The 21369-nt window shown below is 44.3% G+C and overlaps 1 protein-coding gene across 2 annotated transcripts in view; it reads left to right on the top strand.

Moving 5' to 3' along the window:
- WASL (WASP like actin nucleation promoting factor) overlaps positions 1-5596 on the top strand; it is a 34353-nt gene extending 28757 nt beyond the window's left edge. For both annotated transcript variants that reach the window (XM_079994286.1, XM_079994287.1), the window contains 3 exons: positions 503-1026; positions 1840-1948; positions 2700-5596. In XM_079994286.1, coding sequence (XP_079850412.1) covers positions 503-1026; positions 1840-1948; positions 2700-2761 — 695 coding nt within the window. In that variant the 3' untranslated portion in view covers positions 2762-5596. The remainder of the gene's footprint in view (positions 1-502; positions 1027-1839; positions 1949-2699) is intronic.
- Positions 5597-21369: the final 15773 nt, after the last annotated feature.

The raw sequence follows: 21369 nt of genomic DNA, 5'->3' as shown, positions 1-21369 counted from the left end.
GCACCCACCCTGTGGAACGCCCTCCCACCAGATGTCAAAGAGAACAAAAACTACCAGACTTTTAGAGGGCATCTGAAGGCAGCCCTGTTTAGGGAAGCTTTTAATGTTTGATGCATTACGGTATTTTAATAATTTGTTGGAAGCCGCCCAGAGTGGCTGGGGAAGCCCAGCCAGATGGGCGGGGTATAAATAAATTATTATTATTATTATTATTATTATTATTATTATTATTATTATCAACAGAGACAACTGAGGTACCACTGTACTGTCACTGCAGAAATATAGCATTGTGAGCTGCCCTTTATTGATGGATATGCATGTCCTGAACTTATCACATTTGTGATGGAGGACAGACTGCAAACTGAGTGAGGTTCCCCGGGGGAAAGGCAAGGGAACTGAGCTCTTCTGTAAATCAAAATGGTCTTTTTGATGCAGCTCTTGGTTGGTGGGGAAAGCTGTCCCTCCGTAAGTGACTAAGCACTTGTTTGTTTTTTGTTCTCAGCTCCTCCACCACCTCCACCATCCAGGGGCGGCCCTCCCCCTCCTCCTCCTCCCCCACCACCACATAGCTCGGGGCCACCTCCCCCTCCTATTAGGGGAAGGGGAGCTCCTCCCCCACCTCCTTCAAGAGCTCCGACCGCAGCGCCACCCCCTCCGCCTCCTTCCAGACCTGGCGGAGCGGTGCCGCCCCCGCCCCCCAACAGGATGTATCCTCCTCCTCCTCCGGTTCATTCTTCCTCGGCCCCCTCCGGCCCCCCTCCTCCCCCTCCGCCACCTTCGGGTGGTTCTTGTGTGCCTCCTCCGCCTCCCCCACCCCCTCCCCCTCCTGGTCCTCCTCCGCCGCCCGGTGTCCCAGTCGAGGTTGACCATCAGCTTCCAGTTCCTGCAGGAAATAAAGCAGCTCTCTTAGATCAAATCCGAGAAGGGGCCCAATTGAAAAAAGTAGAACAGAGCAGTCGTCCGGTCTCCAGCTCGGGAAGAGACGCGCTACTTGATCAGATACGGCAGGGTATACAGCTGAAGTCTGTGAGTATCACTGGGTTTTTTTGTTCTTTAGTTTTGCTTACTAGCAAAATTTTGTGTAGTGTGTATCGTAGAATCGTGTTGGAAGGGACCCCAAGGATCATTCTGCCCAACCCCCTGCAATACAGGAATCTCAGCTAAAGCATCCATGACAGGTGGCCATCCAACCTCTGCTTAAACGGCCTCGGTCCTGTATACCTGAAGGAGCATCTCCACCCCCATCGTTCAGCCCGGACACTGAGATCCAGCGCCGAGGGCCTTCTGGTGGTTCCCTCATTGCGAGAAATGAGGTTGCAGGGAACCAGACAGAGGGCCTTCTCAGTAGTGGCACCTGCCCTGTGGAACCCCCACCCTTCAGATGTGAAGGAAATAAGTAGCTATCCTATCTTTAAAAGACATCTGAAGGCAGCCCTGTTTAGGGAAGTTTTTAATATTTAATGCTGTACTGTTTTTAACACTTGATTGGGAGCCGCCCAATAATAAATTATTATTTATTAAACACCTCCAAGGAAGGAGAGTCCACAACCTCTGTAATATAGTAATATATGTTTGTCACAAGAATTTCATTAACTGTCTTTTCTGTGTCAAATGTGAATTCCTAAAAATGCCCTTGATTTTAAACCTTCGGCACGTTCTTCCACCTAAGTAGACTTTTGGTGATCGAGTAAAAGTACGAAGCGTAGAATAATCAGTCTGTCTTTGTTTCTGTTTGCTTGAAGGTATGCTCTAGCCATTGGCTTCTCAGAAATTGAGTGCTAAATGTTCTAAGTTCTGTGTATGCTTCTACATTTCTATATTCAATCACCTCCACCCCAGGTATCTGATGGGCAAGAGAGTGCACCGCCTACGCCTGCTCCCACCTCGGGTATTGTGGGAGCGCTAATGGAAGTTATGCAGAAAAGGAGCAAAGCCATTCATTCTTCAGGTAGCGCATTAACTCAGTCTTTGTAGAGCCATGTGCAATTTGTTTCTTTGAATTAATACCCACGTTTATAACATGGATTATAGCATCTATTCTATCTGCTGATGTAATAATATTTAACAGAAAGGGATTATAGGCTTATCAGCAGTGTGAAGTTTTAAGAAAAACCTGTATTGAAAAATAGCAACCGTAAAAATTATATTAATCAACAGTTTACTAATTTATACAATTCTAGAACTGCTTGTCACAACCCAGACAATGGGTGTAATTTATGGAAGCTTGTTTCTATTTCCATAAGCATCCCTTATTTAAAAAAAGAATAGGTTATTTGGTTATTCTCCTGAACCAGATAGATTGCTTATTTATTTGGAAGAACTATATAGATAATAGCAGGAATATTACAAATATTTTGAAGCTGTCACTTAGGTCTTAATACTGTGCCACCATCAAGAAAATCATGTTTTGGTCAGCTGTTATTACAAAAATCATGGGGTAGGCATAAATAATATGCACTCTACTCTGAAGGAAAGTAATATACAATTACTATGTGACTTAGAACCTGGGTACTTAAATAGTCACAATTTTTCACATACATGCCCAGGCATATTATTATTACTATTATTGTTATTATTTCTTACTGTGCAAATGCCATTCATTACCAAATAAATGGGGGCTGGGGGCGGAAATGGCAACACTAGCTTTTGCTGAATGTTTAGTTCTTGCAAAAATAACTAATTTTTTTTCTTACCATTAGATGAAGATGAGGATGAGGAAGATGAAGAAGATTTCGAGGATGATGATGAATGGGATGACTGATCAGTATATTATATATCATATATATTTTTAAGGTGAAATACTAAACTACTTTCTGTCTATGGATTCTGTAAAATTATCATGTAAATGTTCTACCAATTTGCTGTATATTTTTGTTGCCTTTTGCTTTTTTATTAATCTGTGCAATACCTCATTTAATCTGTAAAGGTTTGTCATAATCCTATACAAAGTTACTCCCGAAATTAATGTGTACAAGTTTACACCAGGTTGCTCAGTGTACATGTGAACACTTTCCATTCCATCAATAAGGGAGTTTTAATGTAATATGCGAGATTGACAAACACACCTTAAATGTATTTAGTTATAATGCAAGAAGGAAAACACTATTTTCATACCCTACTTTTTCTGTATCTAAATTTTCTTATTAAAACCTAGTATAGCACTACATTCTTTAAGCAATGCAGCTCCTAGTTTTAGCCCCTTCATCTTGGAAACTCTGCCACGTGGGTGAGGCTGATAAAACAATGAATCGTTGCAGTTCATACCGCTGCGATTTAAATTTAGCATTTAAGCTGACATAAAACAATCGTAAAATAATAATAACAATAATAAAGCAGTTGTGAAAATTTCCCCTGATTCTGGAGCACTGTGTTTCCTGCTATCGGGCAGCGTTGACACTTTGAATGCTCAATTTAGGAACTTCCCTGTTGGTTTCAGAGTGTGACATCTCTGATGTAAACCACCTCTGATTTTTACCAGCTACCTTTCACAATGAAGAGGAGGAGTCTACATTTATGGCAACTGCTGCGGGCGTTTATTTATTTTTATATGCTGTTTTTTACTGAAGGGCTGTGGTTATAAAGTTTGCTCTGAATAATAGCGGATTTAAATTAATTTTAAAATGTGTAGGGCATGAGAATACTAATAAATGAATTTAGGTGGTGTCACTCTGCAGTCTTGATGGATTACGGTATAAACCGAACACAATTTAGGCACCAGATCTGTGATCTAGAAATTGAAAGCATTTATACAGGGATGGATGGATGCCTTAAATATATACTTCTCCTGACTGTGACGGGCTTTCCAAAAGCGATGGGGAAAGTTTGTGGGGGAGAGAAGGGATATGAGCATGAATTCTTCACTGATGTTTCCTTTCAACTCCCTTTGGCTGGATAAGCTGAGACTGGGTAGGCTCTGTGCCTGTCAGCCTATTAATGTTCAGAGATCCACTCCTCGCATGCACCCTTATGGGTTTATTCAAGCATAATGGGTCAATGTTGCCCTGTTTCCTTTGGACACCAAATCTCCAGGTAGAGCTCACTGAACTGCTTGCCTTTTGAGAGGGTCTCACTACTGCAAAGTTGGTTTAAACCACTGCTTTTTATACGCACTGAACTTGCATATTGCAGTTTGATTTGCCTCACGCTTAGAAATGACGCCAAGGGATGTGCTTGGAAATCGCGTTCCGACGTACGACGGGGAAAGTTGAGTTCTCATCTTAATTTTCGTATTTACTAATGGACTTAACGTTTGGATTATCTCCCTATTTTATATGCAGGGTGCTGCATTTAAGATAGATAGGCATTGGCAGTGCTAACCCCATACTTGCAGCAAGGAGACACTGAAGTAGAAAACACTAGGAATAATCAACTTGCCTCGCTGCTGCACAGTGTTTCAAGGGAGGAATATCTGGCGTACAATTAACACATGCTTCTTTCCCCTCTCCCCATCTTCTCTATTCATGGTATATTGGATGAAATTTGTATTTGCTGAAACCCAGTGTTGGCTTGATCTTGGCAGGCTGGACCTGCAGTATGACCTGGCTTGGATATCTTAGTGCAGTTATAACGTATGTCTAGCATCCGGATTTTTAATACTCAAGGGAAACAGGATTTTAAAGGTTATGTTGATGAAGAGGGAGGTGTTGGAAGCAAAGCTACGTTATTCCGATGAGGGTGACTTTTGTTTTAAGCACACGGCTTGGGAAAGGAGAATTTTAAAGGTCGTCTCCTCTTCCTGCGGTTGTAGCCACAGCACTGCCTGCTGCTGGAAAGACTTTCAGCCACTGTTGCTGCTAGTATGGCTTGAGGACTGCGGGCAGGTTGGCTGAAGCCTGATTTGAATGCTCTGAAGTAGGATTAAGAATGTGCGCATGAGAGGGAGTGTTAATGGCCTTCGGGACAGCGTTTAGTGCTGTCTCCCCAGCTCTGTAATCATAAAGGGCATTTTTCAAATAGATCTTGCTCAGGTGGCCTCCAAAGATGTTACTTACTAGCATGAATAAAGCACATGCTTCTAGAGTCGAGAGAACTTGGAAAGATTTAATATTTTATGTCTGAGATATTTGTGTAATCCATTAATCACTTGCCCAACAGGCTTTCGTTTCGTTTTGTTTTGTTTTCCTATAAAGTGTATCCACATTATTGCACAAAAGTTCAGATGTTTTGCTTTCAATAGCATATTGTACGGTCTTAATTTAAGGCATGACTGCAGTTACAGTTAGGCTACAAAGTCACAGCTGCATGTTTCTGCATTTTCCCATGTGGGCTGGAGGCGACGTTTCATGTCATTGAATCACTACTGCTAACTGTTGTAACAAGGCAGCTTCATGCACCAGTTAAATTGACTGTCCAGGTAGCCTTGGCAATTAGCAAATGAGCCTGAGGCCTATATCTCAGCACTACGCATAGACAATATCAACTAGCCGCTTGTACTCTGAAAGCATCTCAATCGTTCAGTTTTCCGTTTCATCAAACTGAAATTCTTGGTATGTGAATTTTCTTTCTCTTTGGCTTTTTTTTTTAATGTACAGTGAATAGGATGTTGCACTGGTGGCAATTCATCATGGAGCATAATAAAATTAATTTGACTCAAAAACACGGTGTGGTGTGACTTTTTCTTCTTCTTGTCTTCTAACTCATGCACAGGTTATGCTTCAGCCAGGATAGCAAAATCCAACATTACCATAACTAGCTCAAATTGGAAAGTGGATTGTGTTCTTAAATAAGTTTCAGGAGGGAATCTAATGCCCTGGCCCATAGGTCAAATATGACAGCTAGCCTGCTGCTCCCATGGAAACAATAGCTGTTGTAAACCAACAGATTGCATAATGCATTAATATTACAAGGTCAGGCAATGTTGGAAGGGGTCTGTGCATTAAAAGTCTTGTTGTCTTTGCAGTTGCTGTGTGTATTGCCTGCTCTCTTTTGCATAAAACTTAACGTATTTTTTGGTGACCAAATTGCATAGAATTTCACAAAGGAGATTTTATATCCACAAGCATCAAGTATTTTTATTGCCATCACCGGTTTGTTGCTATATCTTGGATAAATTCCTGGTTCTTCTTGCTAGTTGCATATCTGCACGTATAAGTATGTTGATCATATTAATAAAATCAGAGATTTAGTAGCTCTCTTGGCTCTTTTGTTCTCAGTCCACAGTGGTGTTTATGACAGTGCCTTCACAACAAAGGTAAGGGACCCCTGGACAATTAAGTCCAGTCAAAGGTGACTATGGGGTGCAGCACTCATTTCACTTTCAGGCCAAGGGAGCCAGCATTTGCCCGCACACAGCTTTCTGTGTCATGTGGCCAGCATGACTAGACCACTTCTGGTGCAACAGAACACTGATGGAATCCAGAGTGCACAGAAACGCGGTTTACCTTCCTGCCACAGCAGTACCTATTTATCTACTTGCACTGGTGTGCTTTCAAACTGCAAAAACATCAAGATTACAATATTTTTGTATACCTGACACATAAGTAGGCTGCACTTTTTTAAAATGTGAGTATCTTAACTTGCTGCTGACACACTGCTTGCAAATAGCTTCTGCAGTTTCCTGACAGTGCAAGCCATGTGAGATATAGCCTGTTCATCCCAAGTTTGAATAATTTGTGTTAAAACAAAGTTTGAATAAACTGTTTTAAAACAAAGCCCACAACGACTTTAAAATAATTTGGGAGAAGAAAAGAGCTGTATGTGAAAAATGCATCCTGGGTGACAGACGTTCTAGTTTCCCAAATGCCTGATTTCTTTGCAGATTTCTTTCCTCCAACTTCTATTGAAGCACACTGCCTACTCAATTTTCCTGTTAGTTTTCCTGGAAATTGCCATTATCAAGCTTCTGTTGCAGATCCTAAAAGCCCATGTGCTTTAGCAACTTGTGTCAGTAATTGAGATTCAAGCTTGTCAGGGACATGATGTTCCTGACCAGGCTGGGCTCTCCTAGTTCCACTTCTGTCACTCTAATGTGCATTCTCTTCCCTTATCACATACCCCAATAAGCTCCGTGTACTTAATGTCTTCACTGCAAGCCAGAGTGATGTTGCTCTGCCTGTTTATGGCTCTTCGCTGCCAAAAGATCAGCATAAAGTCTTGCAGTTCTCTCTTTCTGTGGAGCCTGTTCAAAGCTTTTGACACTCCTGAACTTCTGCAAGGCCAAAAATAACACTTTGTTGTGGTCTCCCTATAGTTAGCCTTGGGGCTTTTGAGGTTTGCAAAGGCAGGGAGCACGTTGTTTATGGGGTGGGTTTAGCGCAACAGCGTGTCAGCTGAGTCCTGCTTTCTCTTTATCAGTTACACATTTATCTTTTGTTTCAAAGAGGACCTGTTGTTGTGCACTGGCACAATTTCTCTGTTCTGGAGTTAAAGAAGCAAACTGCAACACCCCTCATTTCTGGGACCAGAACTGCACAGAACCATTTTCAGAACATGAAAGTACATCTAGTTCAGGGACTCCAGCTAGAGGTCCCCTTTATCTATTCTCTCTTTTTCTTTTGGTAGCTGTTTTTTTTTTTAATCTATTCTCTCATTGTATTTGGGTAAGCATTGCAAGCAGGTGAAGGATCGGTTGAAGGACACTGTGTGAGAGGTGGGGAAGGGGAAAGAAACCTCACAGGATGAGAGGCTGTGAGAAGAGAGGAATGACCCCAGGTGAGAGCTGGGAGGGCTCCCCTCTTTCTGTATGGCAGAGGTTTCAACCTTTTTGAGTCCATGGCTCCCTTGACCAACTGCATTCTTTCTGCGGCACCCCTGTGGGGCTCAGGAACCCAGTTATGTCACCCCTTGCCTGACAGAGCTGGCAGCCTCTCACCCTTTTTTGAACACCCTTCCTTGTGGAGTGTTGCCTCAGCCTCCTTTCCCCTCCCCTTGGAAGTCCTCTGGGCTGCTGCTGCTGCTGCCCCTGACCTCTGAGCTGCGCCCCCTGCCCCAAAGAGAGGTGCCTCCTCACACTGACCCACAGGGACCTGGGACTTGTCTGTCCATTCCCAACAACAAGGGCTGGTGGACTGGCTGGCTTGCTTTCTCTGAAGCCACCTCAGCTCCTGGCAACCAGCACCCCCTAACCAGCCCCAGAGGCACCATTCGCCTGGGAGCTTGTAGTCTGGGCTGCTGCAACAAATAGCTGTCAAGACTTTGGGAAGCAGAGATGCGAGAGGGCACTAGAGGAAGGGAAGGAAGGAAAGAGGGACAGAGGCCAGTGTTGCCCATGGCAATCCTGACCATCAAACAAGGCACCCCAGGGTGCCATGGAACACTGGTTGAAAACCACTGTTTTGTGGGATAAAAGTTATAGCAGTAAGAGGATGATCTAGTTCTCTTTTCTTCCTTTTTAGTTTTTTTTATTACTACTTTTGATTAGTTCCCCCCTTTGTTGTATCATGAAAATCTCAATACAACTTTATAGCAAAGAAACCACCCACATCCATCTAGTTCTGCAAGAGTCAATATAACACATTGAATATTGGTGCTTAATAGCTATTCAAAACCAAACACACCGCCGAGGGCCTTCTGGCGGTTCCCTCATTACGAGAAGCCAAGTTAGAGGGAACCAGGCAGAGGGCCTTCTCGGTAGTGGCACCCACCCTGTGGAACGCCCTCCCACCAGATGTCAAAGAGATAAACAAGTACCTGACATTTAGAAGACATCTGAAGGCAGCCCTGTTCAGGGAAGTTTTTGATGTGTGACATTTTAATGTATTTTTAATCTTTGTTGGAAACTGCCCAGAGTGGCTGGAGAAACCCAGCCAGATGGGTGGGGTACAAATAATAAGTTGTTGTTGTTTATTTATTTCATCCAATATTTCTGCTACACATGGTCAGCTACCATGTTTTGGGGTGCCTTGTCCATTGGAAGCAGGCACTCTAGTAATAGTGAAATGCTTACAATCTTAACTATAACAGTAGCCAATATAAAACCCTAGATTTAAAATGTTAATTAAGAGTAAGGTAAAGGTAAAGGGACCCCTGACCATTAGGTCCAGTCATGACCGACTCTGGGGTTGCGGCGCTCATCTCGCTTTATTGGCCGAGGGAGCCGGCGTACAGCTTCTGTGTCATGTGGCCAGCATGACTAAGCCGCTTCTGGCGAACCAGAGCAGCGCACGGAAACGCCGTTTATCTTCCCGCCGGAGTGGTACCTATTTATCTACTTGCACTTTGATGTGCTTTATCTCTTCCAGCGTTTCAAAGGCAGCCAGCTAGTTGCTTGCAGAGAACATATAAAAGTAGGAAGTTTATTTTTTATTTTTTTTACTTATGAACAGCATTTGTATACCGCCCAATAACTTTATCTGAGCGGTGAGCAACATAGTTTAAACGCCTTTAAAAAGAAATTAGAAACAAGCAAAAGTCAAAACAATCACAATAGAAATGAGAAATGAGAAGCTGCCGAGAAGAAAGCTGCAAAACCATCAGCAGTGATCCATATAAAAGCAGCAAGGAAAAAACGCCCCTAATTTTTAAAAGAATTTTAAAACCAAAAGGACCATAATGTGAGTTCTTGGTTCTTGGTTCTCACTCACTGTCTGCCCCCTGTGAGCAGCATTCAGAGCCATACAAACATCTGTGTTTTCATGGTTACAGATTTCCAAAGAACCCCAGATCTCAAAGGACTTTTTGTGCCCCAAAGTACCCGTATGCTTGTCGGTGGATTTTTTTTTGTTTTCTTGTTGGGCTGTGTATGTGATAAAGGGGGACCATACAGGGGTGAAAGCATCTTCTATTTGTCCCCGTTTCAGTTTACTGGTTAGTGAAATATACTCGGAGTCGAGAGTGGATTTCATGCTCTTTATTCAGCTCATAGTGGTGAGGAGGAATGGAAGTATATAAACCAGAATGTCTGCTTTATATACATTATTTACACAATGGGCCCCACGTGATTGGCTAATTCCGGGATTCACCTGTAGACCAATCAGGTTGCGGATTCACTTCCATTTGGAGCTGGATTGGGTGGCTCCTGTGGACCAATCAGACTGCTGCATTCTGGACCCTATTGTTCTAGGACCAATCAGACTGCTGCATTCTGAATCCTATTGTTCTAGGAGTCCTAGGACCAATCAGACTGCTGCCTTTTGGATCCTATTCAATTCAGTACATAACAGTTAGCTTCTCTAATAAGGCTGTTTCCCATTGGTCCATGCTTATTCCTGACAGTCTCTCCAGTGTCTAGCTATGATGCATCTGGCTGCAGAGAGTAGGTGGTTTATGAGCACTTTATAATGTGAGTGGGCATTATGATCTTGGAAGATGCAAGTGTATAGTAAGAGAACCCACATAAGGGACACTGACACAAAACCCCACACATACACTAAGTAGAATAGAAGCATTGCCAGCCGACCCCAACCCACTCACCATTTCCCCCCCACACCTTTCCCCCTGTTTTCTTCCTAGCCTAACACTGTATGTAACACTAATAATAATAATTTATTTATATCCCGCCCTCCCCAGCTGAAGCTGGGCTCAGAACAGCTAACAAAAGTAAAATAATACAGCATTCTAAAAAAACCAATTCATTATAAAATCAGTTCAAATCAAATTGATGGCAACCATTGGGCAACCATGTCTCAAAACTGATGAAACTGATCTGTAGAAAACGCAACTTGAAAAAAAGAGACAATCCAAGTACAGTGGTACCTCGGGTTAAGAACTTAATTTGTTCCGGAGGTCTGTTCTTAACCTGAAACTGTTCTTAACCTGAAGCACCACTTTAGTTAATGGGGCCTCCCGCTGCCACTGTGCCGCCACTGCACGATTTCTATTCTCATCCTGAAGCAAAGTTCTTAACCCGAGGTGCTATTTCTGGGTTAGCGGAGTCTGTAACCTGAAGCATATGTAACCTGAAAAGCGTATGTAACCCGACGTACCACTGTATTTTTGCAAACTAAGAAATATATATATATATATATATATATATATATATATCCCCAATAGCACTTTGGTGGTTCTTGAGATGATATGGGGGAATGAAATAAGATCCCCTCTGCCCTCCCCCCCACAATGTAATTTCTATTACATTATTGAACAAATTGAAAATTTTGCCGGCGTGCTCTTGAAATACAGCCAGCTTGTCTTAGCAGCTGCTATTTGATCGATGCAGCGCCACTCGTTGTCATACTTGCAGCATAGTCTAAGAACTGGATCCAGAATTTAGTAATCTTTCTGCATAATTCTCTGTGAGCAGCTGTGCTGTCATTTTAAGAGACTAGGAGTTCTTCCAAGAGACACAAGGGCAAACAGATCTTCAAATGCGACCTTCTGCTTTTATTATTTCTACAGAGGTTGGGGAGTTCTAATTTTGTAGTATCGATTTCATGCTGCTGGAAGGGGAAGAGGAAAACAAACTTTGCTCACCATTGTGATCTCTGTCGACCTGGATCCTTATTCTTGTGTCTAACGTCTGAATGGAAAAATGGAAAGGGTAGGGGACCTGGGCATTTTCAGTCACCTCTGAGGCTTAACATGTTCAATGGTGAACAGTCTGTACAAATGAAAAACTAATTTGGAGGGGCTGTTGAAATGCCTGGACCCTGGGCAGGTTCTTGGTTGTATGTCATACCGGTCACAATATCAAAACATCAATAACAAAGCCATAAAATATGAATTGAGACCGTAGTAAACAACTTGTGTTGTGTTCCTACTAGACATGGGCAATTTCCTCAACAAAGACTACCTGCTTTTAGAGTTAATGTTGGAGTACTAATACTGATAGTCCAAAAGTTGTTGTTCTCTTTTTTAAAAATAAATTTTATTTTTGCATTTTCAATTTTACATAAACAAATGAATTAAATACATGAACATATAATCCCTTCTGACTCCCCCCCCCCATTGTGGATCTTAATGTAATGATTTCCCCCTCTGCATCTCTATCATAACTCTATTTTTATAAATCCTTTGTCGATCCATAGTTCAAATTTTTGCTATAAGTTTTCTGCCAATCCTACCAATGTAAGTAATTGTTCACAATAGCTTTTCAAACAAATTATAAACTTTCCCCATTCTCCTCTTCCTGGTTTCTAATTCCTCCTGTAAGTTTTGCCATTTCGGCGTTGTTCATCAATTTTGTCTGCCACTCTTTTTCGGTTGGAGTTGTACCATCTTTCAATTTCTGGGCTAAGGGACTCTGCACAGCCATGGCAGCGTACATGAATGGTTTCGTCTGGTCGTTCGGGATCTCTGACCCTATAGTGCCTAAAAGAAAAGCTTTTGGTTTCTCAAGAAAAGTCACTTTCAACATTTTTTTCTGTTCATTATATATCATTTCCCAGACTTGTTGTTCTCTATTAGTTGTTAGCATCCGTCTTTCTTGGGAGACAATGGAAGAGTGTGCCTTCGGGGATGAAGTCAAACCATTGGAGAGTTACAGCACCTGCTGCGGCTGTAGAGATCGCTACAGGAAAGACATGTTTTGTTGCAGCCGGGGCAGATGAAGGCGTCCAGTTGTGCTCCTGCAGATACACAATTTCTTTTCTCAGTGCTCCTCCCAGCTGTCATTCTCCCTCCAATCACTGCTGTGGATACACAACCTGACTATCTGTCTCCAGGTCAGGGGTTCCAAGCCCTTTTGCCCCACCCTATATTTTTGGTGTAGAGACCGTGCCCCCCTCAATGTCTGCAAAATGCAGAGGTGAAGTGTGGGGCCCACCACGGCACAACTCCAGTGGCCGGCTCCTTCTCCTCCACCTCCTGCCACCAGTGGCGGCACCTGAAAGAGCGTCTCCACACCCATTGTTCTGCCCGGACACTGAGGTCCAGCTCCGTGGGCCTTCTGGCGGTTCCCTCCCTGTGAGAAGTGAGGTTACAGGCAACCAGGCAGAGGGCCTTCTCGGTAGTGGCGCCCGCCCTGTGGCATGCCCTCCCATGAGATGTCAAGGAAATAAACAACTATCTGACTTTTAGAAGACATATCTGAAGGCAGCCCTGTTTTGGGAAGTTTTTAATGTTTGATGTTTTATTGTGTTTCTCATATTCTGTTGGGAGCCGCCCAGAGTGGCTGGGGAAACCCAACCAGATGGGTGGGGTATAAATTTATTTATGTATTTATTTATGAGGAGGAGGAGGAGGAGCTGCCAGCCATTGGAGCCACACGGCTGCCATGTTCGGTTCTGACCCCGCTACCTCCCAAAGTCCTGACATCACGGGCACAATGTGGGTTCCCTCAATTGCCCTCACCACTGGTGCCTCACTGTGGTTGTCTGAAAGGGTTTCCCACATGGTGGGGTTAATATTGCCATCCTTCAGGTCACATTTGCAGACGCCGAGTTGGTCTGCCAATGAGCCCACTGCCTGATGCCAGCTTCCTGTAGAACACAACCTTAGGGATCCAGCCATCTTCCATTCTGTGGGCATGACTAATCCTGGCCTTCTCCATTTAAAAGTATAGCATAAAAGAAAGGTAGTCAGAAAGTTGCTTTGAGTCTTCTAGTTGATCTTTGAGTGTATTGCAGTAAATCAGGCATAGGCAAACTCTGGCCCTCCAGATGTTTGGAACTACAATTCCCATCAACCGCAGCTAACAGGACCAGTGGTCAGGGATGGTGGGATTTGTAGTCTCAAAACATCTGGAGGGCTGGAGTTTGCCTATGCCTGCAGTAAATAATCAAAATCTCTATTATTTAACTGCAGCAAAGACGAAAAAGCTTTCTTCTCATTTAAATTAAGTAGCCGAAAAAGAATATGGGGGGGGAGGGGCAGTTCTGTATTTTGTTTGAAAGGACTTATGAACTTGATTCTGCTACTGCTCACAAATTCTTGAGCTCAAAAGCATCCACTTCCTTAATCCTTAGAATACGTCCACCCAGCATAGCTGTCAACATTTCCCTTTTTTTAAGGGAAATTCCCTTATTCCGAATAGGATTCCTCACAAGAAAAAGGGAAAGTTGACATCTATGCCACCCAGCCAAGCCAACTGTTTAGCACCTAAGTTTGCCTGGTGGACCTCAGGGATCTAGAAAGAAAGAGAGAAAAATCAATAGTGCCAAAGTAGACCCTGTTATCCTCCTCACCCCTGGTGTAAAGACCACATAGCTAGAATAAAATGTCATGTATCGTTGGTAATCTTTGGCCCTCTGAGGAATATTTCTCCACTCTCTTAAAAAACACCAACCCACACAGCCACTTCCAGAAACTGCACAGATTGTTCAAAGTGCAGAAGGCTTTCAATATGTCCTCCACCTACGTCCCAGCGTGACATTCCACAAATGTCAGACTTGAGGAAATTCGGTGGATGTTGTTTTCCTTTACGCTTTGGAGTTTAGAGAATATTTTTTCTTCCCCTACAGTTCAGGCTTTGCAGTGTACCCTGAAATTTTTTTGGCCTTTTCCTTGGTAGTGCTCAGATGATGAAGAAAAAGTTCAGGCCGGGGAGTGGGGGTGGGAGCAGGCTTTGTGAAATTCACAGCAAATGAATTTTGTGTGTTGCAATTTTATCTAAATTATTGTCCTTGAGCTCTTTTGCAATCAATAGCATCTCCTCAGATGCGGCCAGCCCAACCATTACACAGAGTGAGCCAGTACAGCCTTTCTAGTCTTCCCTAAGCATGTCTACTTTCCTCAGGTGTAAGCAGTGTTTTTTTCCTTAAAAAATGTTTAGGGGAACTCTCATTCTGTCTGAGACTCAGGAAACACCATGACAGGAAAAGAGGTCACTATTGGGGGTAGCAACGGAACTGACGATTCACCGTGCTAGAGAAGAAACTAAAATTTTTATTTTTTTAAGTTTTTTCTCCCATCAGATTCACAAAATGCTTAGGGGTACGCGTACCCCTGTGTCCCCATCCCCCCTGAAAAAAAACACTGGGTGTAAGTGAGATTCAAGTGCCTGTCTGGTCAGCTTCTGCCCATAGAAACGGGAGGGCCATGTTTGGTCCTTTGCTTCAGGCAGCAAAATGTTCTGGGCAGCCCTTTCCTAAGGGTTTATGGTGTACCAGAGTAGTAAGCAAAATGAGAACTGGCAAGACTGGCTTGAATCTCACCAGAGTTACTGTCTTTCAGCTCTGGCATACTCTTCGATTGCCCCGATTAAATTGGGACATCCCATTTTGGGGTGCTGTGCTCTCAGCACAGTGCCCCAAAATGTGTGAGAGTGTGGAACTCAAAATGGCATGTGTGGGGCATGTGATTTATGCAGAAGCATGGGCAGGAATATATGCATCCTGATTTTCAGCCTCAACATGTTGGAGGGTCTGCTTTGGCCCCAAACATTCACAATATGTGTGTCATGTTTATGGTCTGTCTCATTCGGAAACATGCCTGGCGTGTAAAATCAAAACTCTCCTGGGGTGTAGCTCCCTCCATACTTAAATGGGAACTCACTGGAGACTTAGTCTGGCCTATGGAGCAAATACAGTCATACCTTATGATACGATTGCTTCTGATATGAGAGCCAGTGTGGTGTAGTGGTTAAGAGTGGTAGTCTCGTAATCTGGTGAACCAGGTTCGCATCCCTGCTCCTCCACATGCAGCTGCTGGGTGACCTTGGGCTAGTCACACTTCTTTGAAGTCTCTCAGCCCCACTCACCTCACAGAGTGTTTGCTGTGGGGGAGGAAGGGAAAGGAGAATGTTAGCCACTTTGAGCTTCCCTAGGGTAGCGATAAAGCGGGATATCAAATCCAAACTCTTCTTTTTCTTCTTCTGGTTACGTGTTTTCAGGTTGCACACCGCGGCAAACCCAGAAGTACCGGAACGGGTTATTTCCAGGTTTCGCCGCTCGCACATGTGCAGAAGAGCTAAATTGCTTCACGCGCTTGCGCAGACACAGCACTTCAGGATGCGAACGCTGCAGGTTGAGGATGTGCCCTTGTCATGGATTACGTCCACAACCCGAGGTTCCACTGTACTAGCTGCTGTGCTGAGTTGTTAATCTGTCATTTACCAAGAATGACTACTCCTGAAGCTTTTCTGACTCATTATTTATTACGTATTCATTGCATTTATATTTCACTTTTTTCTCCAAGAAGGTGGCATACGTGGTTCTTCCCCCTCTTCAGATAATCCCCAGAACAACCCTGTGACATAGATAAGGCTGAGAGGCAGTGACTGGCCCAAGATCCTCTAGTAAGCTTCATGGCCAGGTGGAGATTTGAACCCAAGACTCAGGTCCTAGCACAACACTAATCACCACACCATACGGTTTTAGAGCAGACCCTTTTCAAGATTTCCTCACACAGCAATATTAAAATGTGGACACTGTTCCTCTAATCCACAAGATGCTACAATGCAAATAAATGATATCATCCTCACTTCCAGACCCTCCAAGTGTCCCTATTTTCCAGGGACTGTCCTGGATTTACAGAAGCTGTCCTTCCTTTCATTGGAATTTTTTTTTTTTTTTTTTTTTAGGGTATGGAGTTATGTGACCCCAAGCTAAGGAGACTATGCAACTTTCAGAAGACATCTGAAGACAGCCCAGTATAAAAAGTTTTTTTAATGTTTTGTGTTTTAGTATGTTTTTTATATATTGGAAGCTGCCCAGAGTGGCTGGGACAACCCAGTCAGATGGGCAGGGTATAAATAATAAAATTATTATTATGGAATAGGATGCCTCTATTTTCATTGGAGAAACGTTGGAGGGTATGCACTTCTCAAATGCTTGCAAGAGTTACCTCTGTAGTGGGAAGTGCTTTTGACATTAGTCTAAACCACTGAGCCTAGGGCTTGTCGATTGGAAGGTTGGTGGTTTGAATCCCCAAGACAGGGTGAGCTCCCATTGCTCTGTCCCAGCTCCTGCCAACCTAGCAGTTTGAAAGCATGTCAAAGTTCAAGTAGATAAATAGGTACCACTCTGGCGGGAAGGTAAACAGCGTTTCCGTGCGCTGCTCTGGTTTGCCAGAAGCGGCTTAGTCATGCTGGCCACATGACCCGGAAGCTGTAATCTCCCTCGGCCAGTAAAGCGAGATGAGCACTGCAACCCCAGAGTCGTCAGCGACTGGACTTAACTGTCAGCCGTCCTTTACCTTTACTATATATTTACTGAGGGACGTCGTTGCTTCATTTCCTCGAGGGCTCTCACTGCAAGTGGCAGAGCCATAGTAACAGTACAGCTGGGATGATGGTTGGATCACATTCTCTGTAAGTCAAACGGCAAGTCCTAGGAAACTATTTCCCCTGTGCTCATGATGATACTCAAAGGGAATAGAATAGAACATGAAGCCAAGCTGGCATGCAGGCCCCAGGGAAAGTTTGCGTAGCTCGCATTCTCAGTTTCCTGTGCAGTTCCGAGAGAGATCTTGTTGTCACAATCCTCACCCTTTATCTCCTGTTCACACAGCTTATCCCCCCCTTTTGGAAAGTATCGTAATGACTGCTGGGAAACGATCCCTAACCATGCTTTTCCTGACAGAAAATTAAGTGTTTTCCCTTCCCCATCTCATGCAATTCCGTTGGCAGAGAAACATGGAAGGATAACAGTTTCGGGGTCACACTCTTATGTTTTCTTCTCAGAGTTGTGTGTGTCGTGTGATGTAGTGGCGGATGCTGTTTGGTTGCCACTTTTGAAGTGAGGTCGAACTGCCTGCCTGGTCAGTCTTAGCCTTTGCCTAAGGTAGCAAAATGTTTTAGGGAGCCCTCCAACAGTGTACATGTTTTTCAGTCAGAACTTGGTGAAACTCAGTTCCGGCACCTCTCAGGTGGGTGCCATTGCTATTTTTAAGAGAACAAGGTTCATGGTGAGTTCCAACACCGCTTTTTCTAGAAAAAGAGCATACAGTGGTACCTCGGGTTAAGAACTTAATTCGCTCTGGAGGTCCGTTCTTAACCTGAAACTGTACTTAACCTGAGGTACCGCTTTGGCTAATGGGGCCTCCCGCCGTCGCCGCACGATTTCTGTTCTCATCCTGAAGCAAAGTTCTTAACCTGAGGTACTCTTTCTGGGTTAGCAGAGTCTGTAACCTGAAGTGTCTTTAACCCGAGGTACCACTGTAGAGTACATTAAACCCTGATCTTTGTGTTTTTACTGGAATGACAGCATTCTATGTTGTAGGGGTGACCACCCACTTCCCTGAGCTTTGTTCACCTGAGTAACAAGTTTGAAACATGCCTTATTGCTGCTGTGAGCTCAATCTGTTTTCTCTGGGATGATTTTTTTATCAGGTACAGAATGAATACGATGGTGTGGTGCTTGTCGTTGGCATGGCATGTAGCAGCTTTGATTAGCCTGAATGGGCAGGATCTGATTCTTTTTCCTTCGGAATCTGGATCATCCCAAGCAGCACGGAATGTGTCAACATCAAAAGAGCATCACCGATTAACCTGTTGCCCTCCATCTGGACTCCAGTTCCCACCAGCAGCTCCCCAACCAGTGGCCAATGATAAGCAAAGGTGAGAGTTGTCATCCAGCAACACCTAGAAGCTTATGGGGTCCTTCATGTCTGAAGATGAAAGACTTGGTACCTTCCTGGCAACATGAGACTATTTGATGCACACTCTATTATGGCAGCCATTGAAAAAGTGGAAATCTGGACAATATTAACTCAGTCATGCCAGTTTCCTTGAGGGTTTCTTTTTTTCCTCTGGTTATTTTCTCTTGTGTCATGTTACTGCCACAACGCCATTTATTTATTTTTTTGTTTCAGCAAAGACACCAGGCCTACAAGAACTGCTGCTGCGGCTACCACCCAGGAGGACTCCCCTGCTCAGCGCCTGAGGGCCCCAGTCCTGCCACTCACCACCTGGCCCAGGGCGGGGCCTGATGGGCTCTATAAAGGACTGCTGCCGCTGCCGCTGTTGGGCAGAGAGGGCTCTGTTTTGTTTTTGTTTTTTGTTTAAATTGCTGTTATTTTTTACCTATGTCATTTTAAACTGTGATGTTAATGCTGTATTCTTAGTTTTAGATTTTGATTTATGTGGAAATTGTTTCCCATTTGGTTGTGTATTTTTTGGATGTGGTTTATTTATTGTTTATGACTTTTGTCATTATGTAAATCTTGTTATGCTGTAAGCCGCCTTGAGCATTGTTTTTTTAACTGTGGAAAGGCGGCATACAAATGAAAAATGATGATGATGATGGGGCTCGGCACCATTTCTGTCTTCTCTGAGCTTCTGCAACCCACATAAATATATGAATCTGGCAGGTTTGCTCCAAGGATATGAGGGGTACACGTTGAGCAAATCATAGAATTGTAGAGTTGGAAGGGATCCCAAGGGTCATCTAGCTAAACCCTTTGCAATGCAGAAATCCCAACTAAAGCATCCATGACAGATGCTAAAAAAACAGGGAAGAGTGTACTTCATTTCAAAAGGAATAACGTACTGCATTAGTACCTTCTGCCCACATTGAGCTCTTTCTTCATACAACATAGGAAGCTGCCTTAAAGGTAAAGGTAAAGGGACCCCGACCATTAGGTCCAGTCGCGGAGGACTCTGGGGTTGTGGCACTCATCTCGCTTTACTGGCCAAGGGAGCTGGCATACAGCTTCCGGGTCATGTGGCCAGCATGACTAAGCCGCTTCTGGTGAACCAGAGCAGTGCACGGAAATGCCGTTTACCTTCCTGCTGGAGCGGTACCTATTTATCTACTTGCACTGGTGTGCTTTCGAACTGCTAGGTTGGCAGGAGCAGGGACCGAGCAATGGGAGCTCACCCCATTGCAGGGATTTGAACTGCCAACCTTCTGACCGGCAAGCCCTAGGCTCTGTGGTTTAACCCACAGCGCCACCCGCATCCCTAGGAAGCTGCCTTATGCAGAGTCAAAACATTGGTTCATCCAGCTCAACACTGTCTGTATTGACTCCAGGCTTTCTATCAGGGGACATTCCCAGTGTTGTGCAGAAATGCAAGGGATTAAACCTGGAGACCAGGTACTCTATCACTGAACTACAGCCCTTCCCCACTCAGAAACCCCACTGGGATGATAGTGAATTCAGCATGCGGAAGCCTCAGATAAACAATGAATAAAGAAATTAAATGTAAGTGAAAAGCTTTAAGGGTACTTTTTTTGGTGTAGGCCTGTGCAGACATTTATGTTGTGCAGAACAGTGTGACTGTATACAGCAGTCTCATGCAGGTACTCCCATGTATGGTCAACTCCTAGGTAGTCCTAATGTGCAGGAACTTCGCATCATGTTGATCCATAGCTTTGTGGCAAAGTACATGCTTTGAGAGCAAAGGGTCCCTGGTTCAATCTCTCGAATCTCCAGCCCGGTTGGGAGAGGCCCCTGTGTGAAATCTGTATGGTGTCAGCTGCAGGGTGGTAGACTGGCAGGCCAAATGGGGGAGGCATGGTAGGACATTTTTGCCCTGCAAGCTGGAGGTTCTCCATGTTAGAATTCCTGCTCCATGATTTCAGTCATGGGATTGTAGTATTTCAATTGACGGTATATGTTTTGACTCCACAGAGTGGGAAGTGACGGAGACAGGATGTTTGTGTTACTGTGTTCCGTGAAGTGGGACTATTGTCCTTTGTTCTTTTCTTCTTTGCTGTCTGATGCTAGAGAGAGAGGGAGCCATGTTGCAGTGCTCCGTGTGTGTTTATATGTAAATAAAGTAGATTAGCCAAAATGCTGAGTTGCTGAGGTCTGTCACGCAAGTTGCAATGACTCTGCGGATCCCGACAGACTGTGCCGGTGTCTGTTGGCATAGGTCGCTGTGATGTTCGGGCAGAAGAAAGCTATTGAAGCTTCCGAACGATTGACCAGGGGGGAGAGAACATGCCAGTCGGGCATGTGTCTCTTTCAGGGTCCTACTCGAGTGTAGGCTGAGCTCCTGACACTCCGTCCCTGGTGTAGAGAATAGTCTACACCCTCCCAACAGTCTCAGTACATCATAGTTTCCTATGTTTCTCCTGCTTACATAGCACTGTCGAGGGGACAAATCTGAAGTACTGTTTTGGGGGGACAGGAGGTGAGTGGATGTGGGGTACTCCCTGGTCCTGAATGGGTTAACAGTGCCCCTGAAGGACCAAGTGCACAGCCTGGGAGTCATTTTGGACTCACAGCTGTCAATGGAGGCACAGGTCAATTCTGTGTCCAGGGCAGCTGTCTACCAGCTCCATCTGGTACGCAGGCTGAGACCCTATCTGTCCGTGGACTGTCTCACCAGAGTGGTGCATGCTCTAGTTATCTCCCACGTGGACTACTGCAATGCGGTCTATGTGGTGCTACCTTTGAAGGTGATTTGGAAACTACAACTAATCCAGAATGATGCAACTAGACTGTTGACTAGGAGTGGCCACTGGGTCCATATAAGGATCTTCACTGGCTCCCAGTACATTTCTGAGCACAATTCTGACCTTTAAAGCCCTAAATGGCCTCAGCCCAGTATACCTGAAGGAACGTTTCCATCCCCATCATTCAGGCCGGACATCTAGCTCCATGGGATAGGCAGCTCTCTTCAGTTGTATAAAGGTAAAGGTAAAGGTACCCCTGCCCGTACGGGCC

The sequence above is a fragment of the Podarcis cretensis genome (assembly GCF_951804945.1).
Source record: "Podarcis cretensis genome assembly, chromosome: 10".
In the NCBI taxonomy this organism is placed as follows: Eukaryota; Metazoa; Chordata; class Lepidosauria; order Squamata; family Lacertidae; genus Podarcis; species Podarcis cretensis.
Note: the sequence above shows the minus strand (reverse complement) of the source record. Positions and strands in the feature narration are given on the sequence as shown.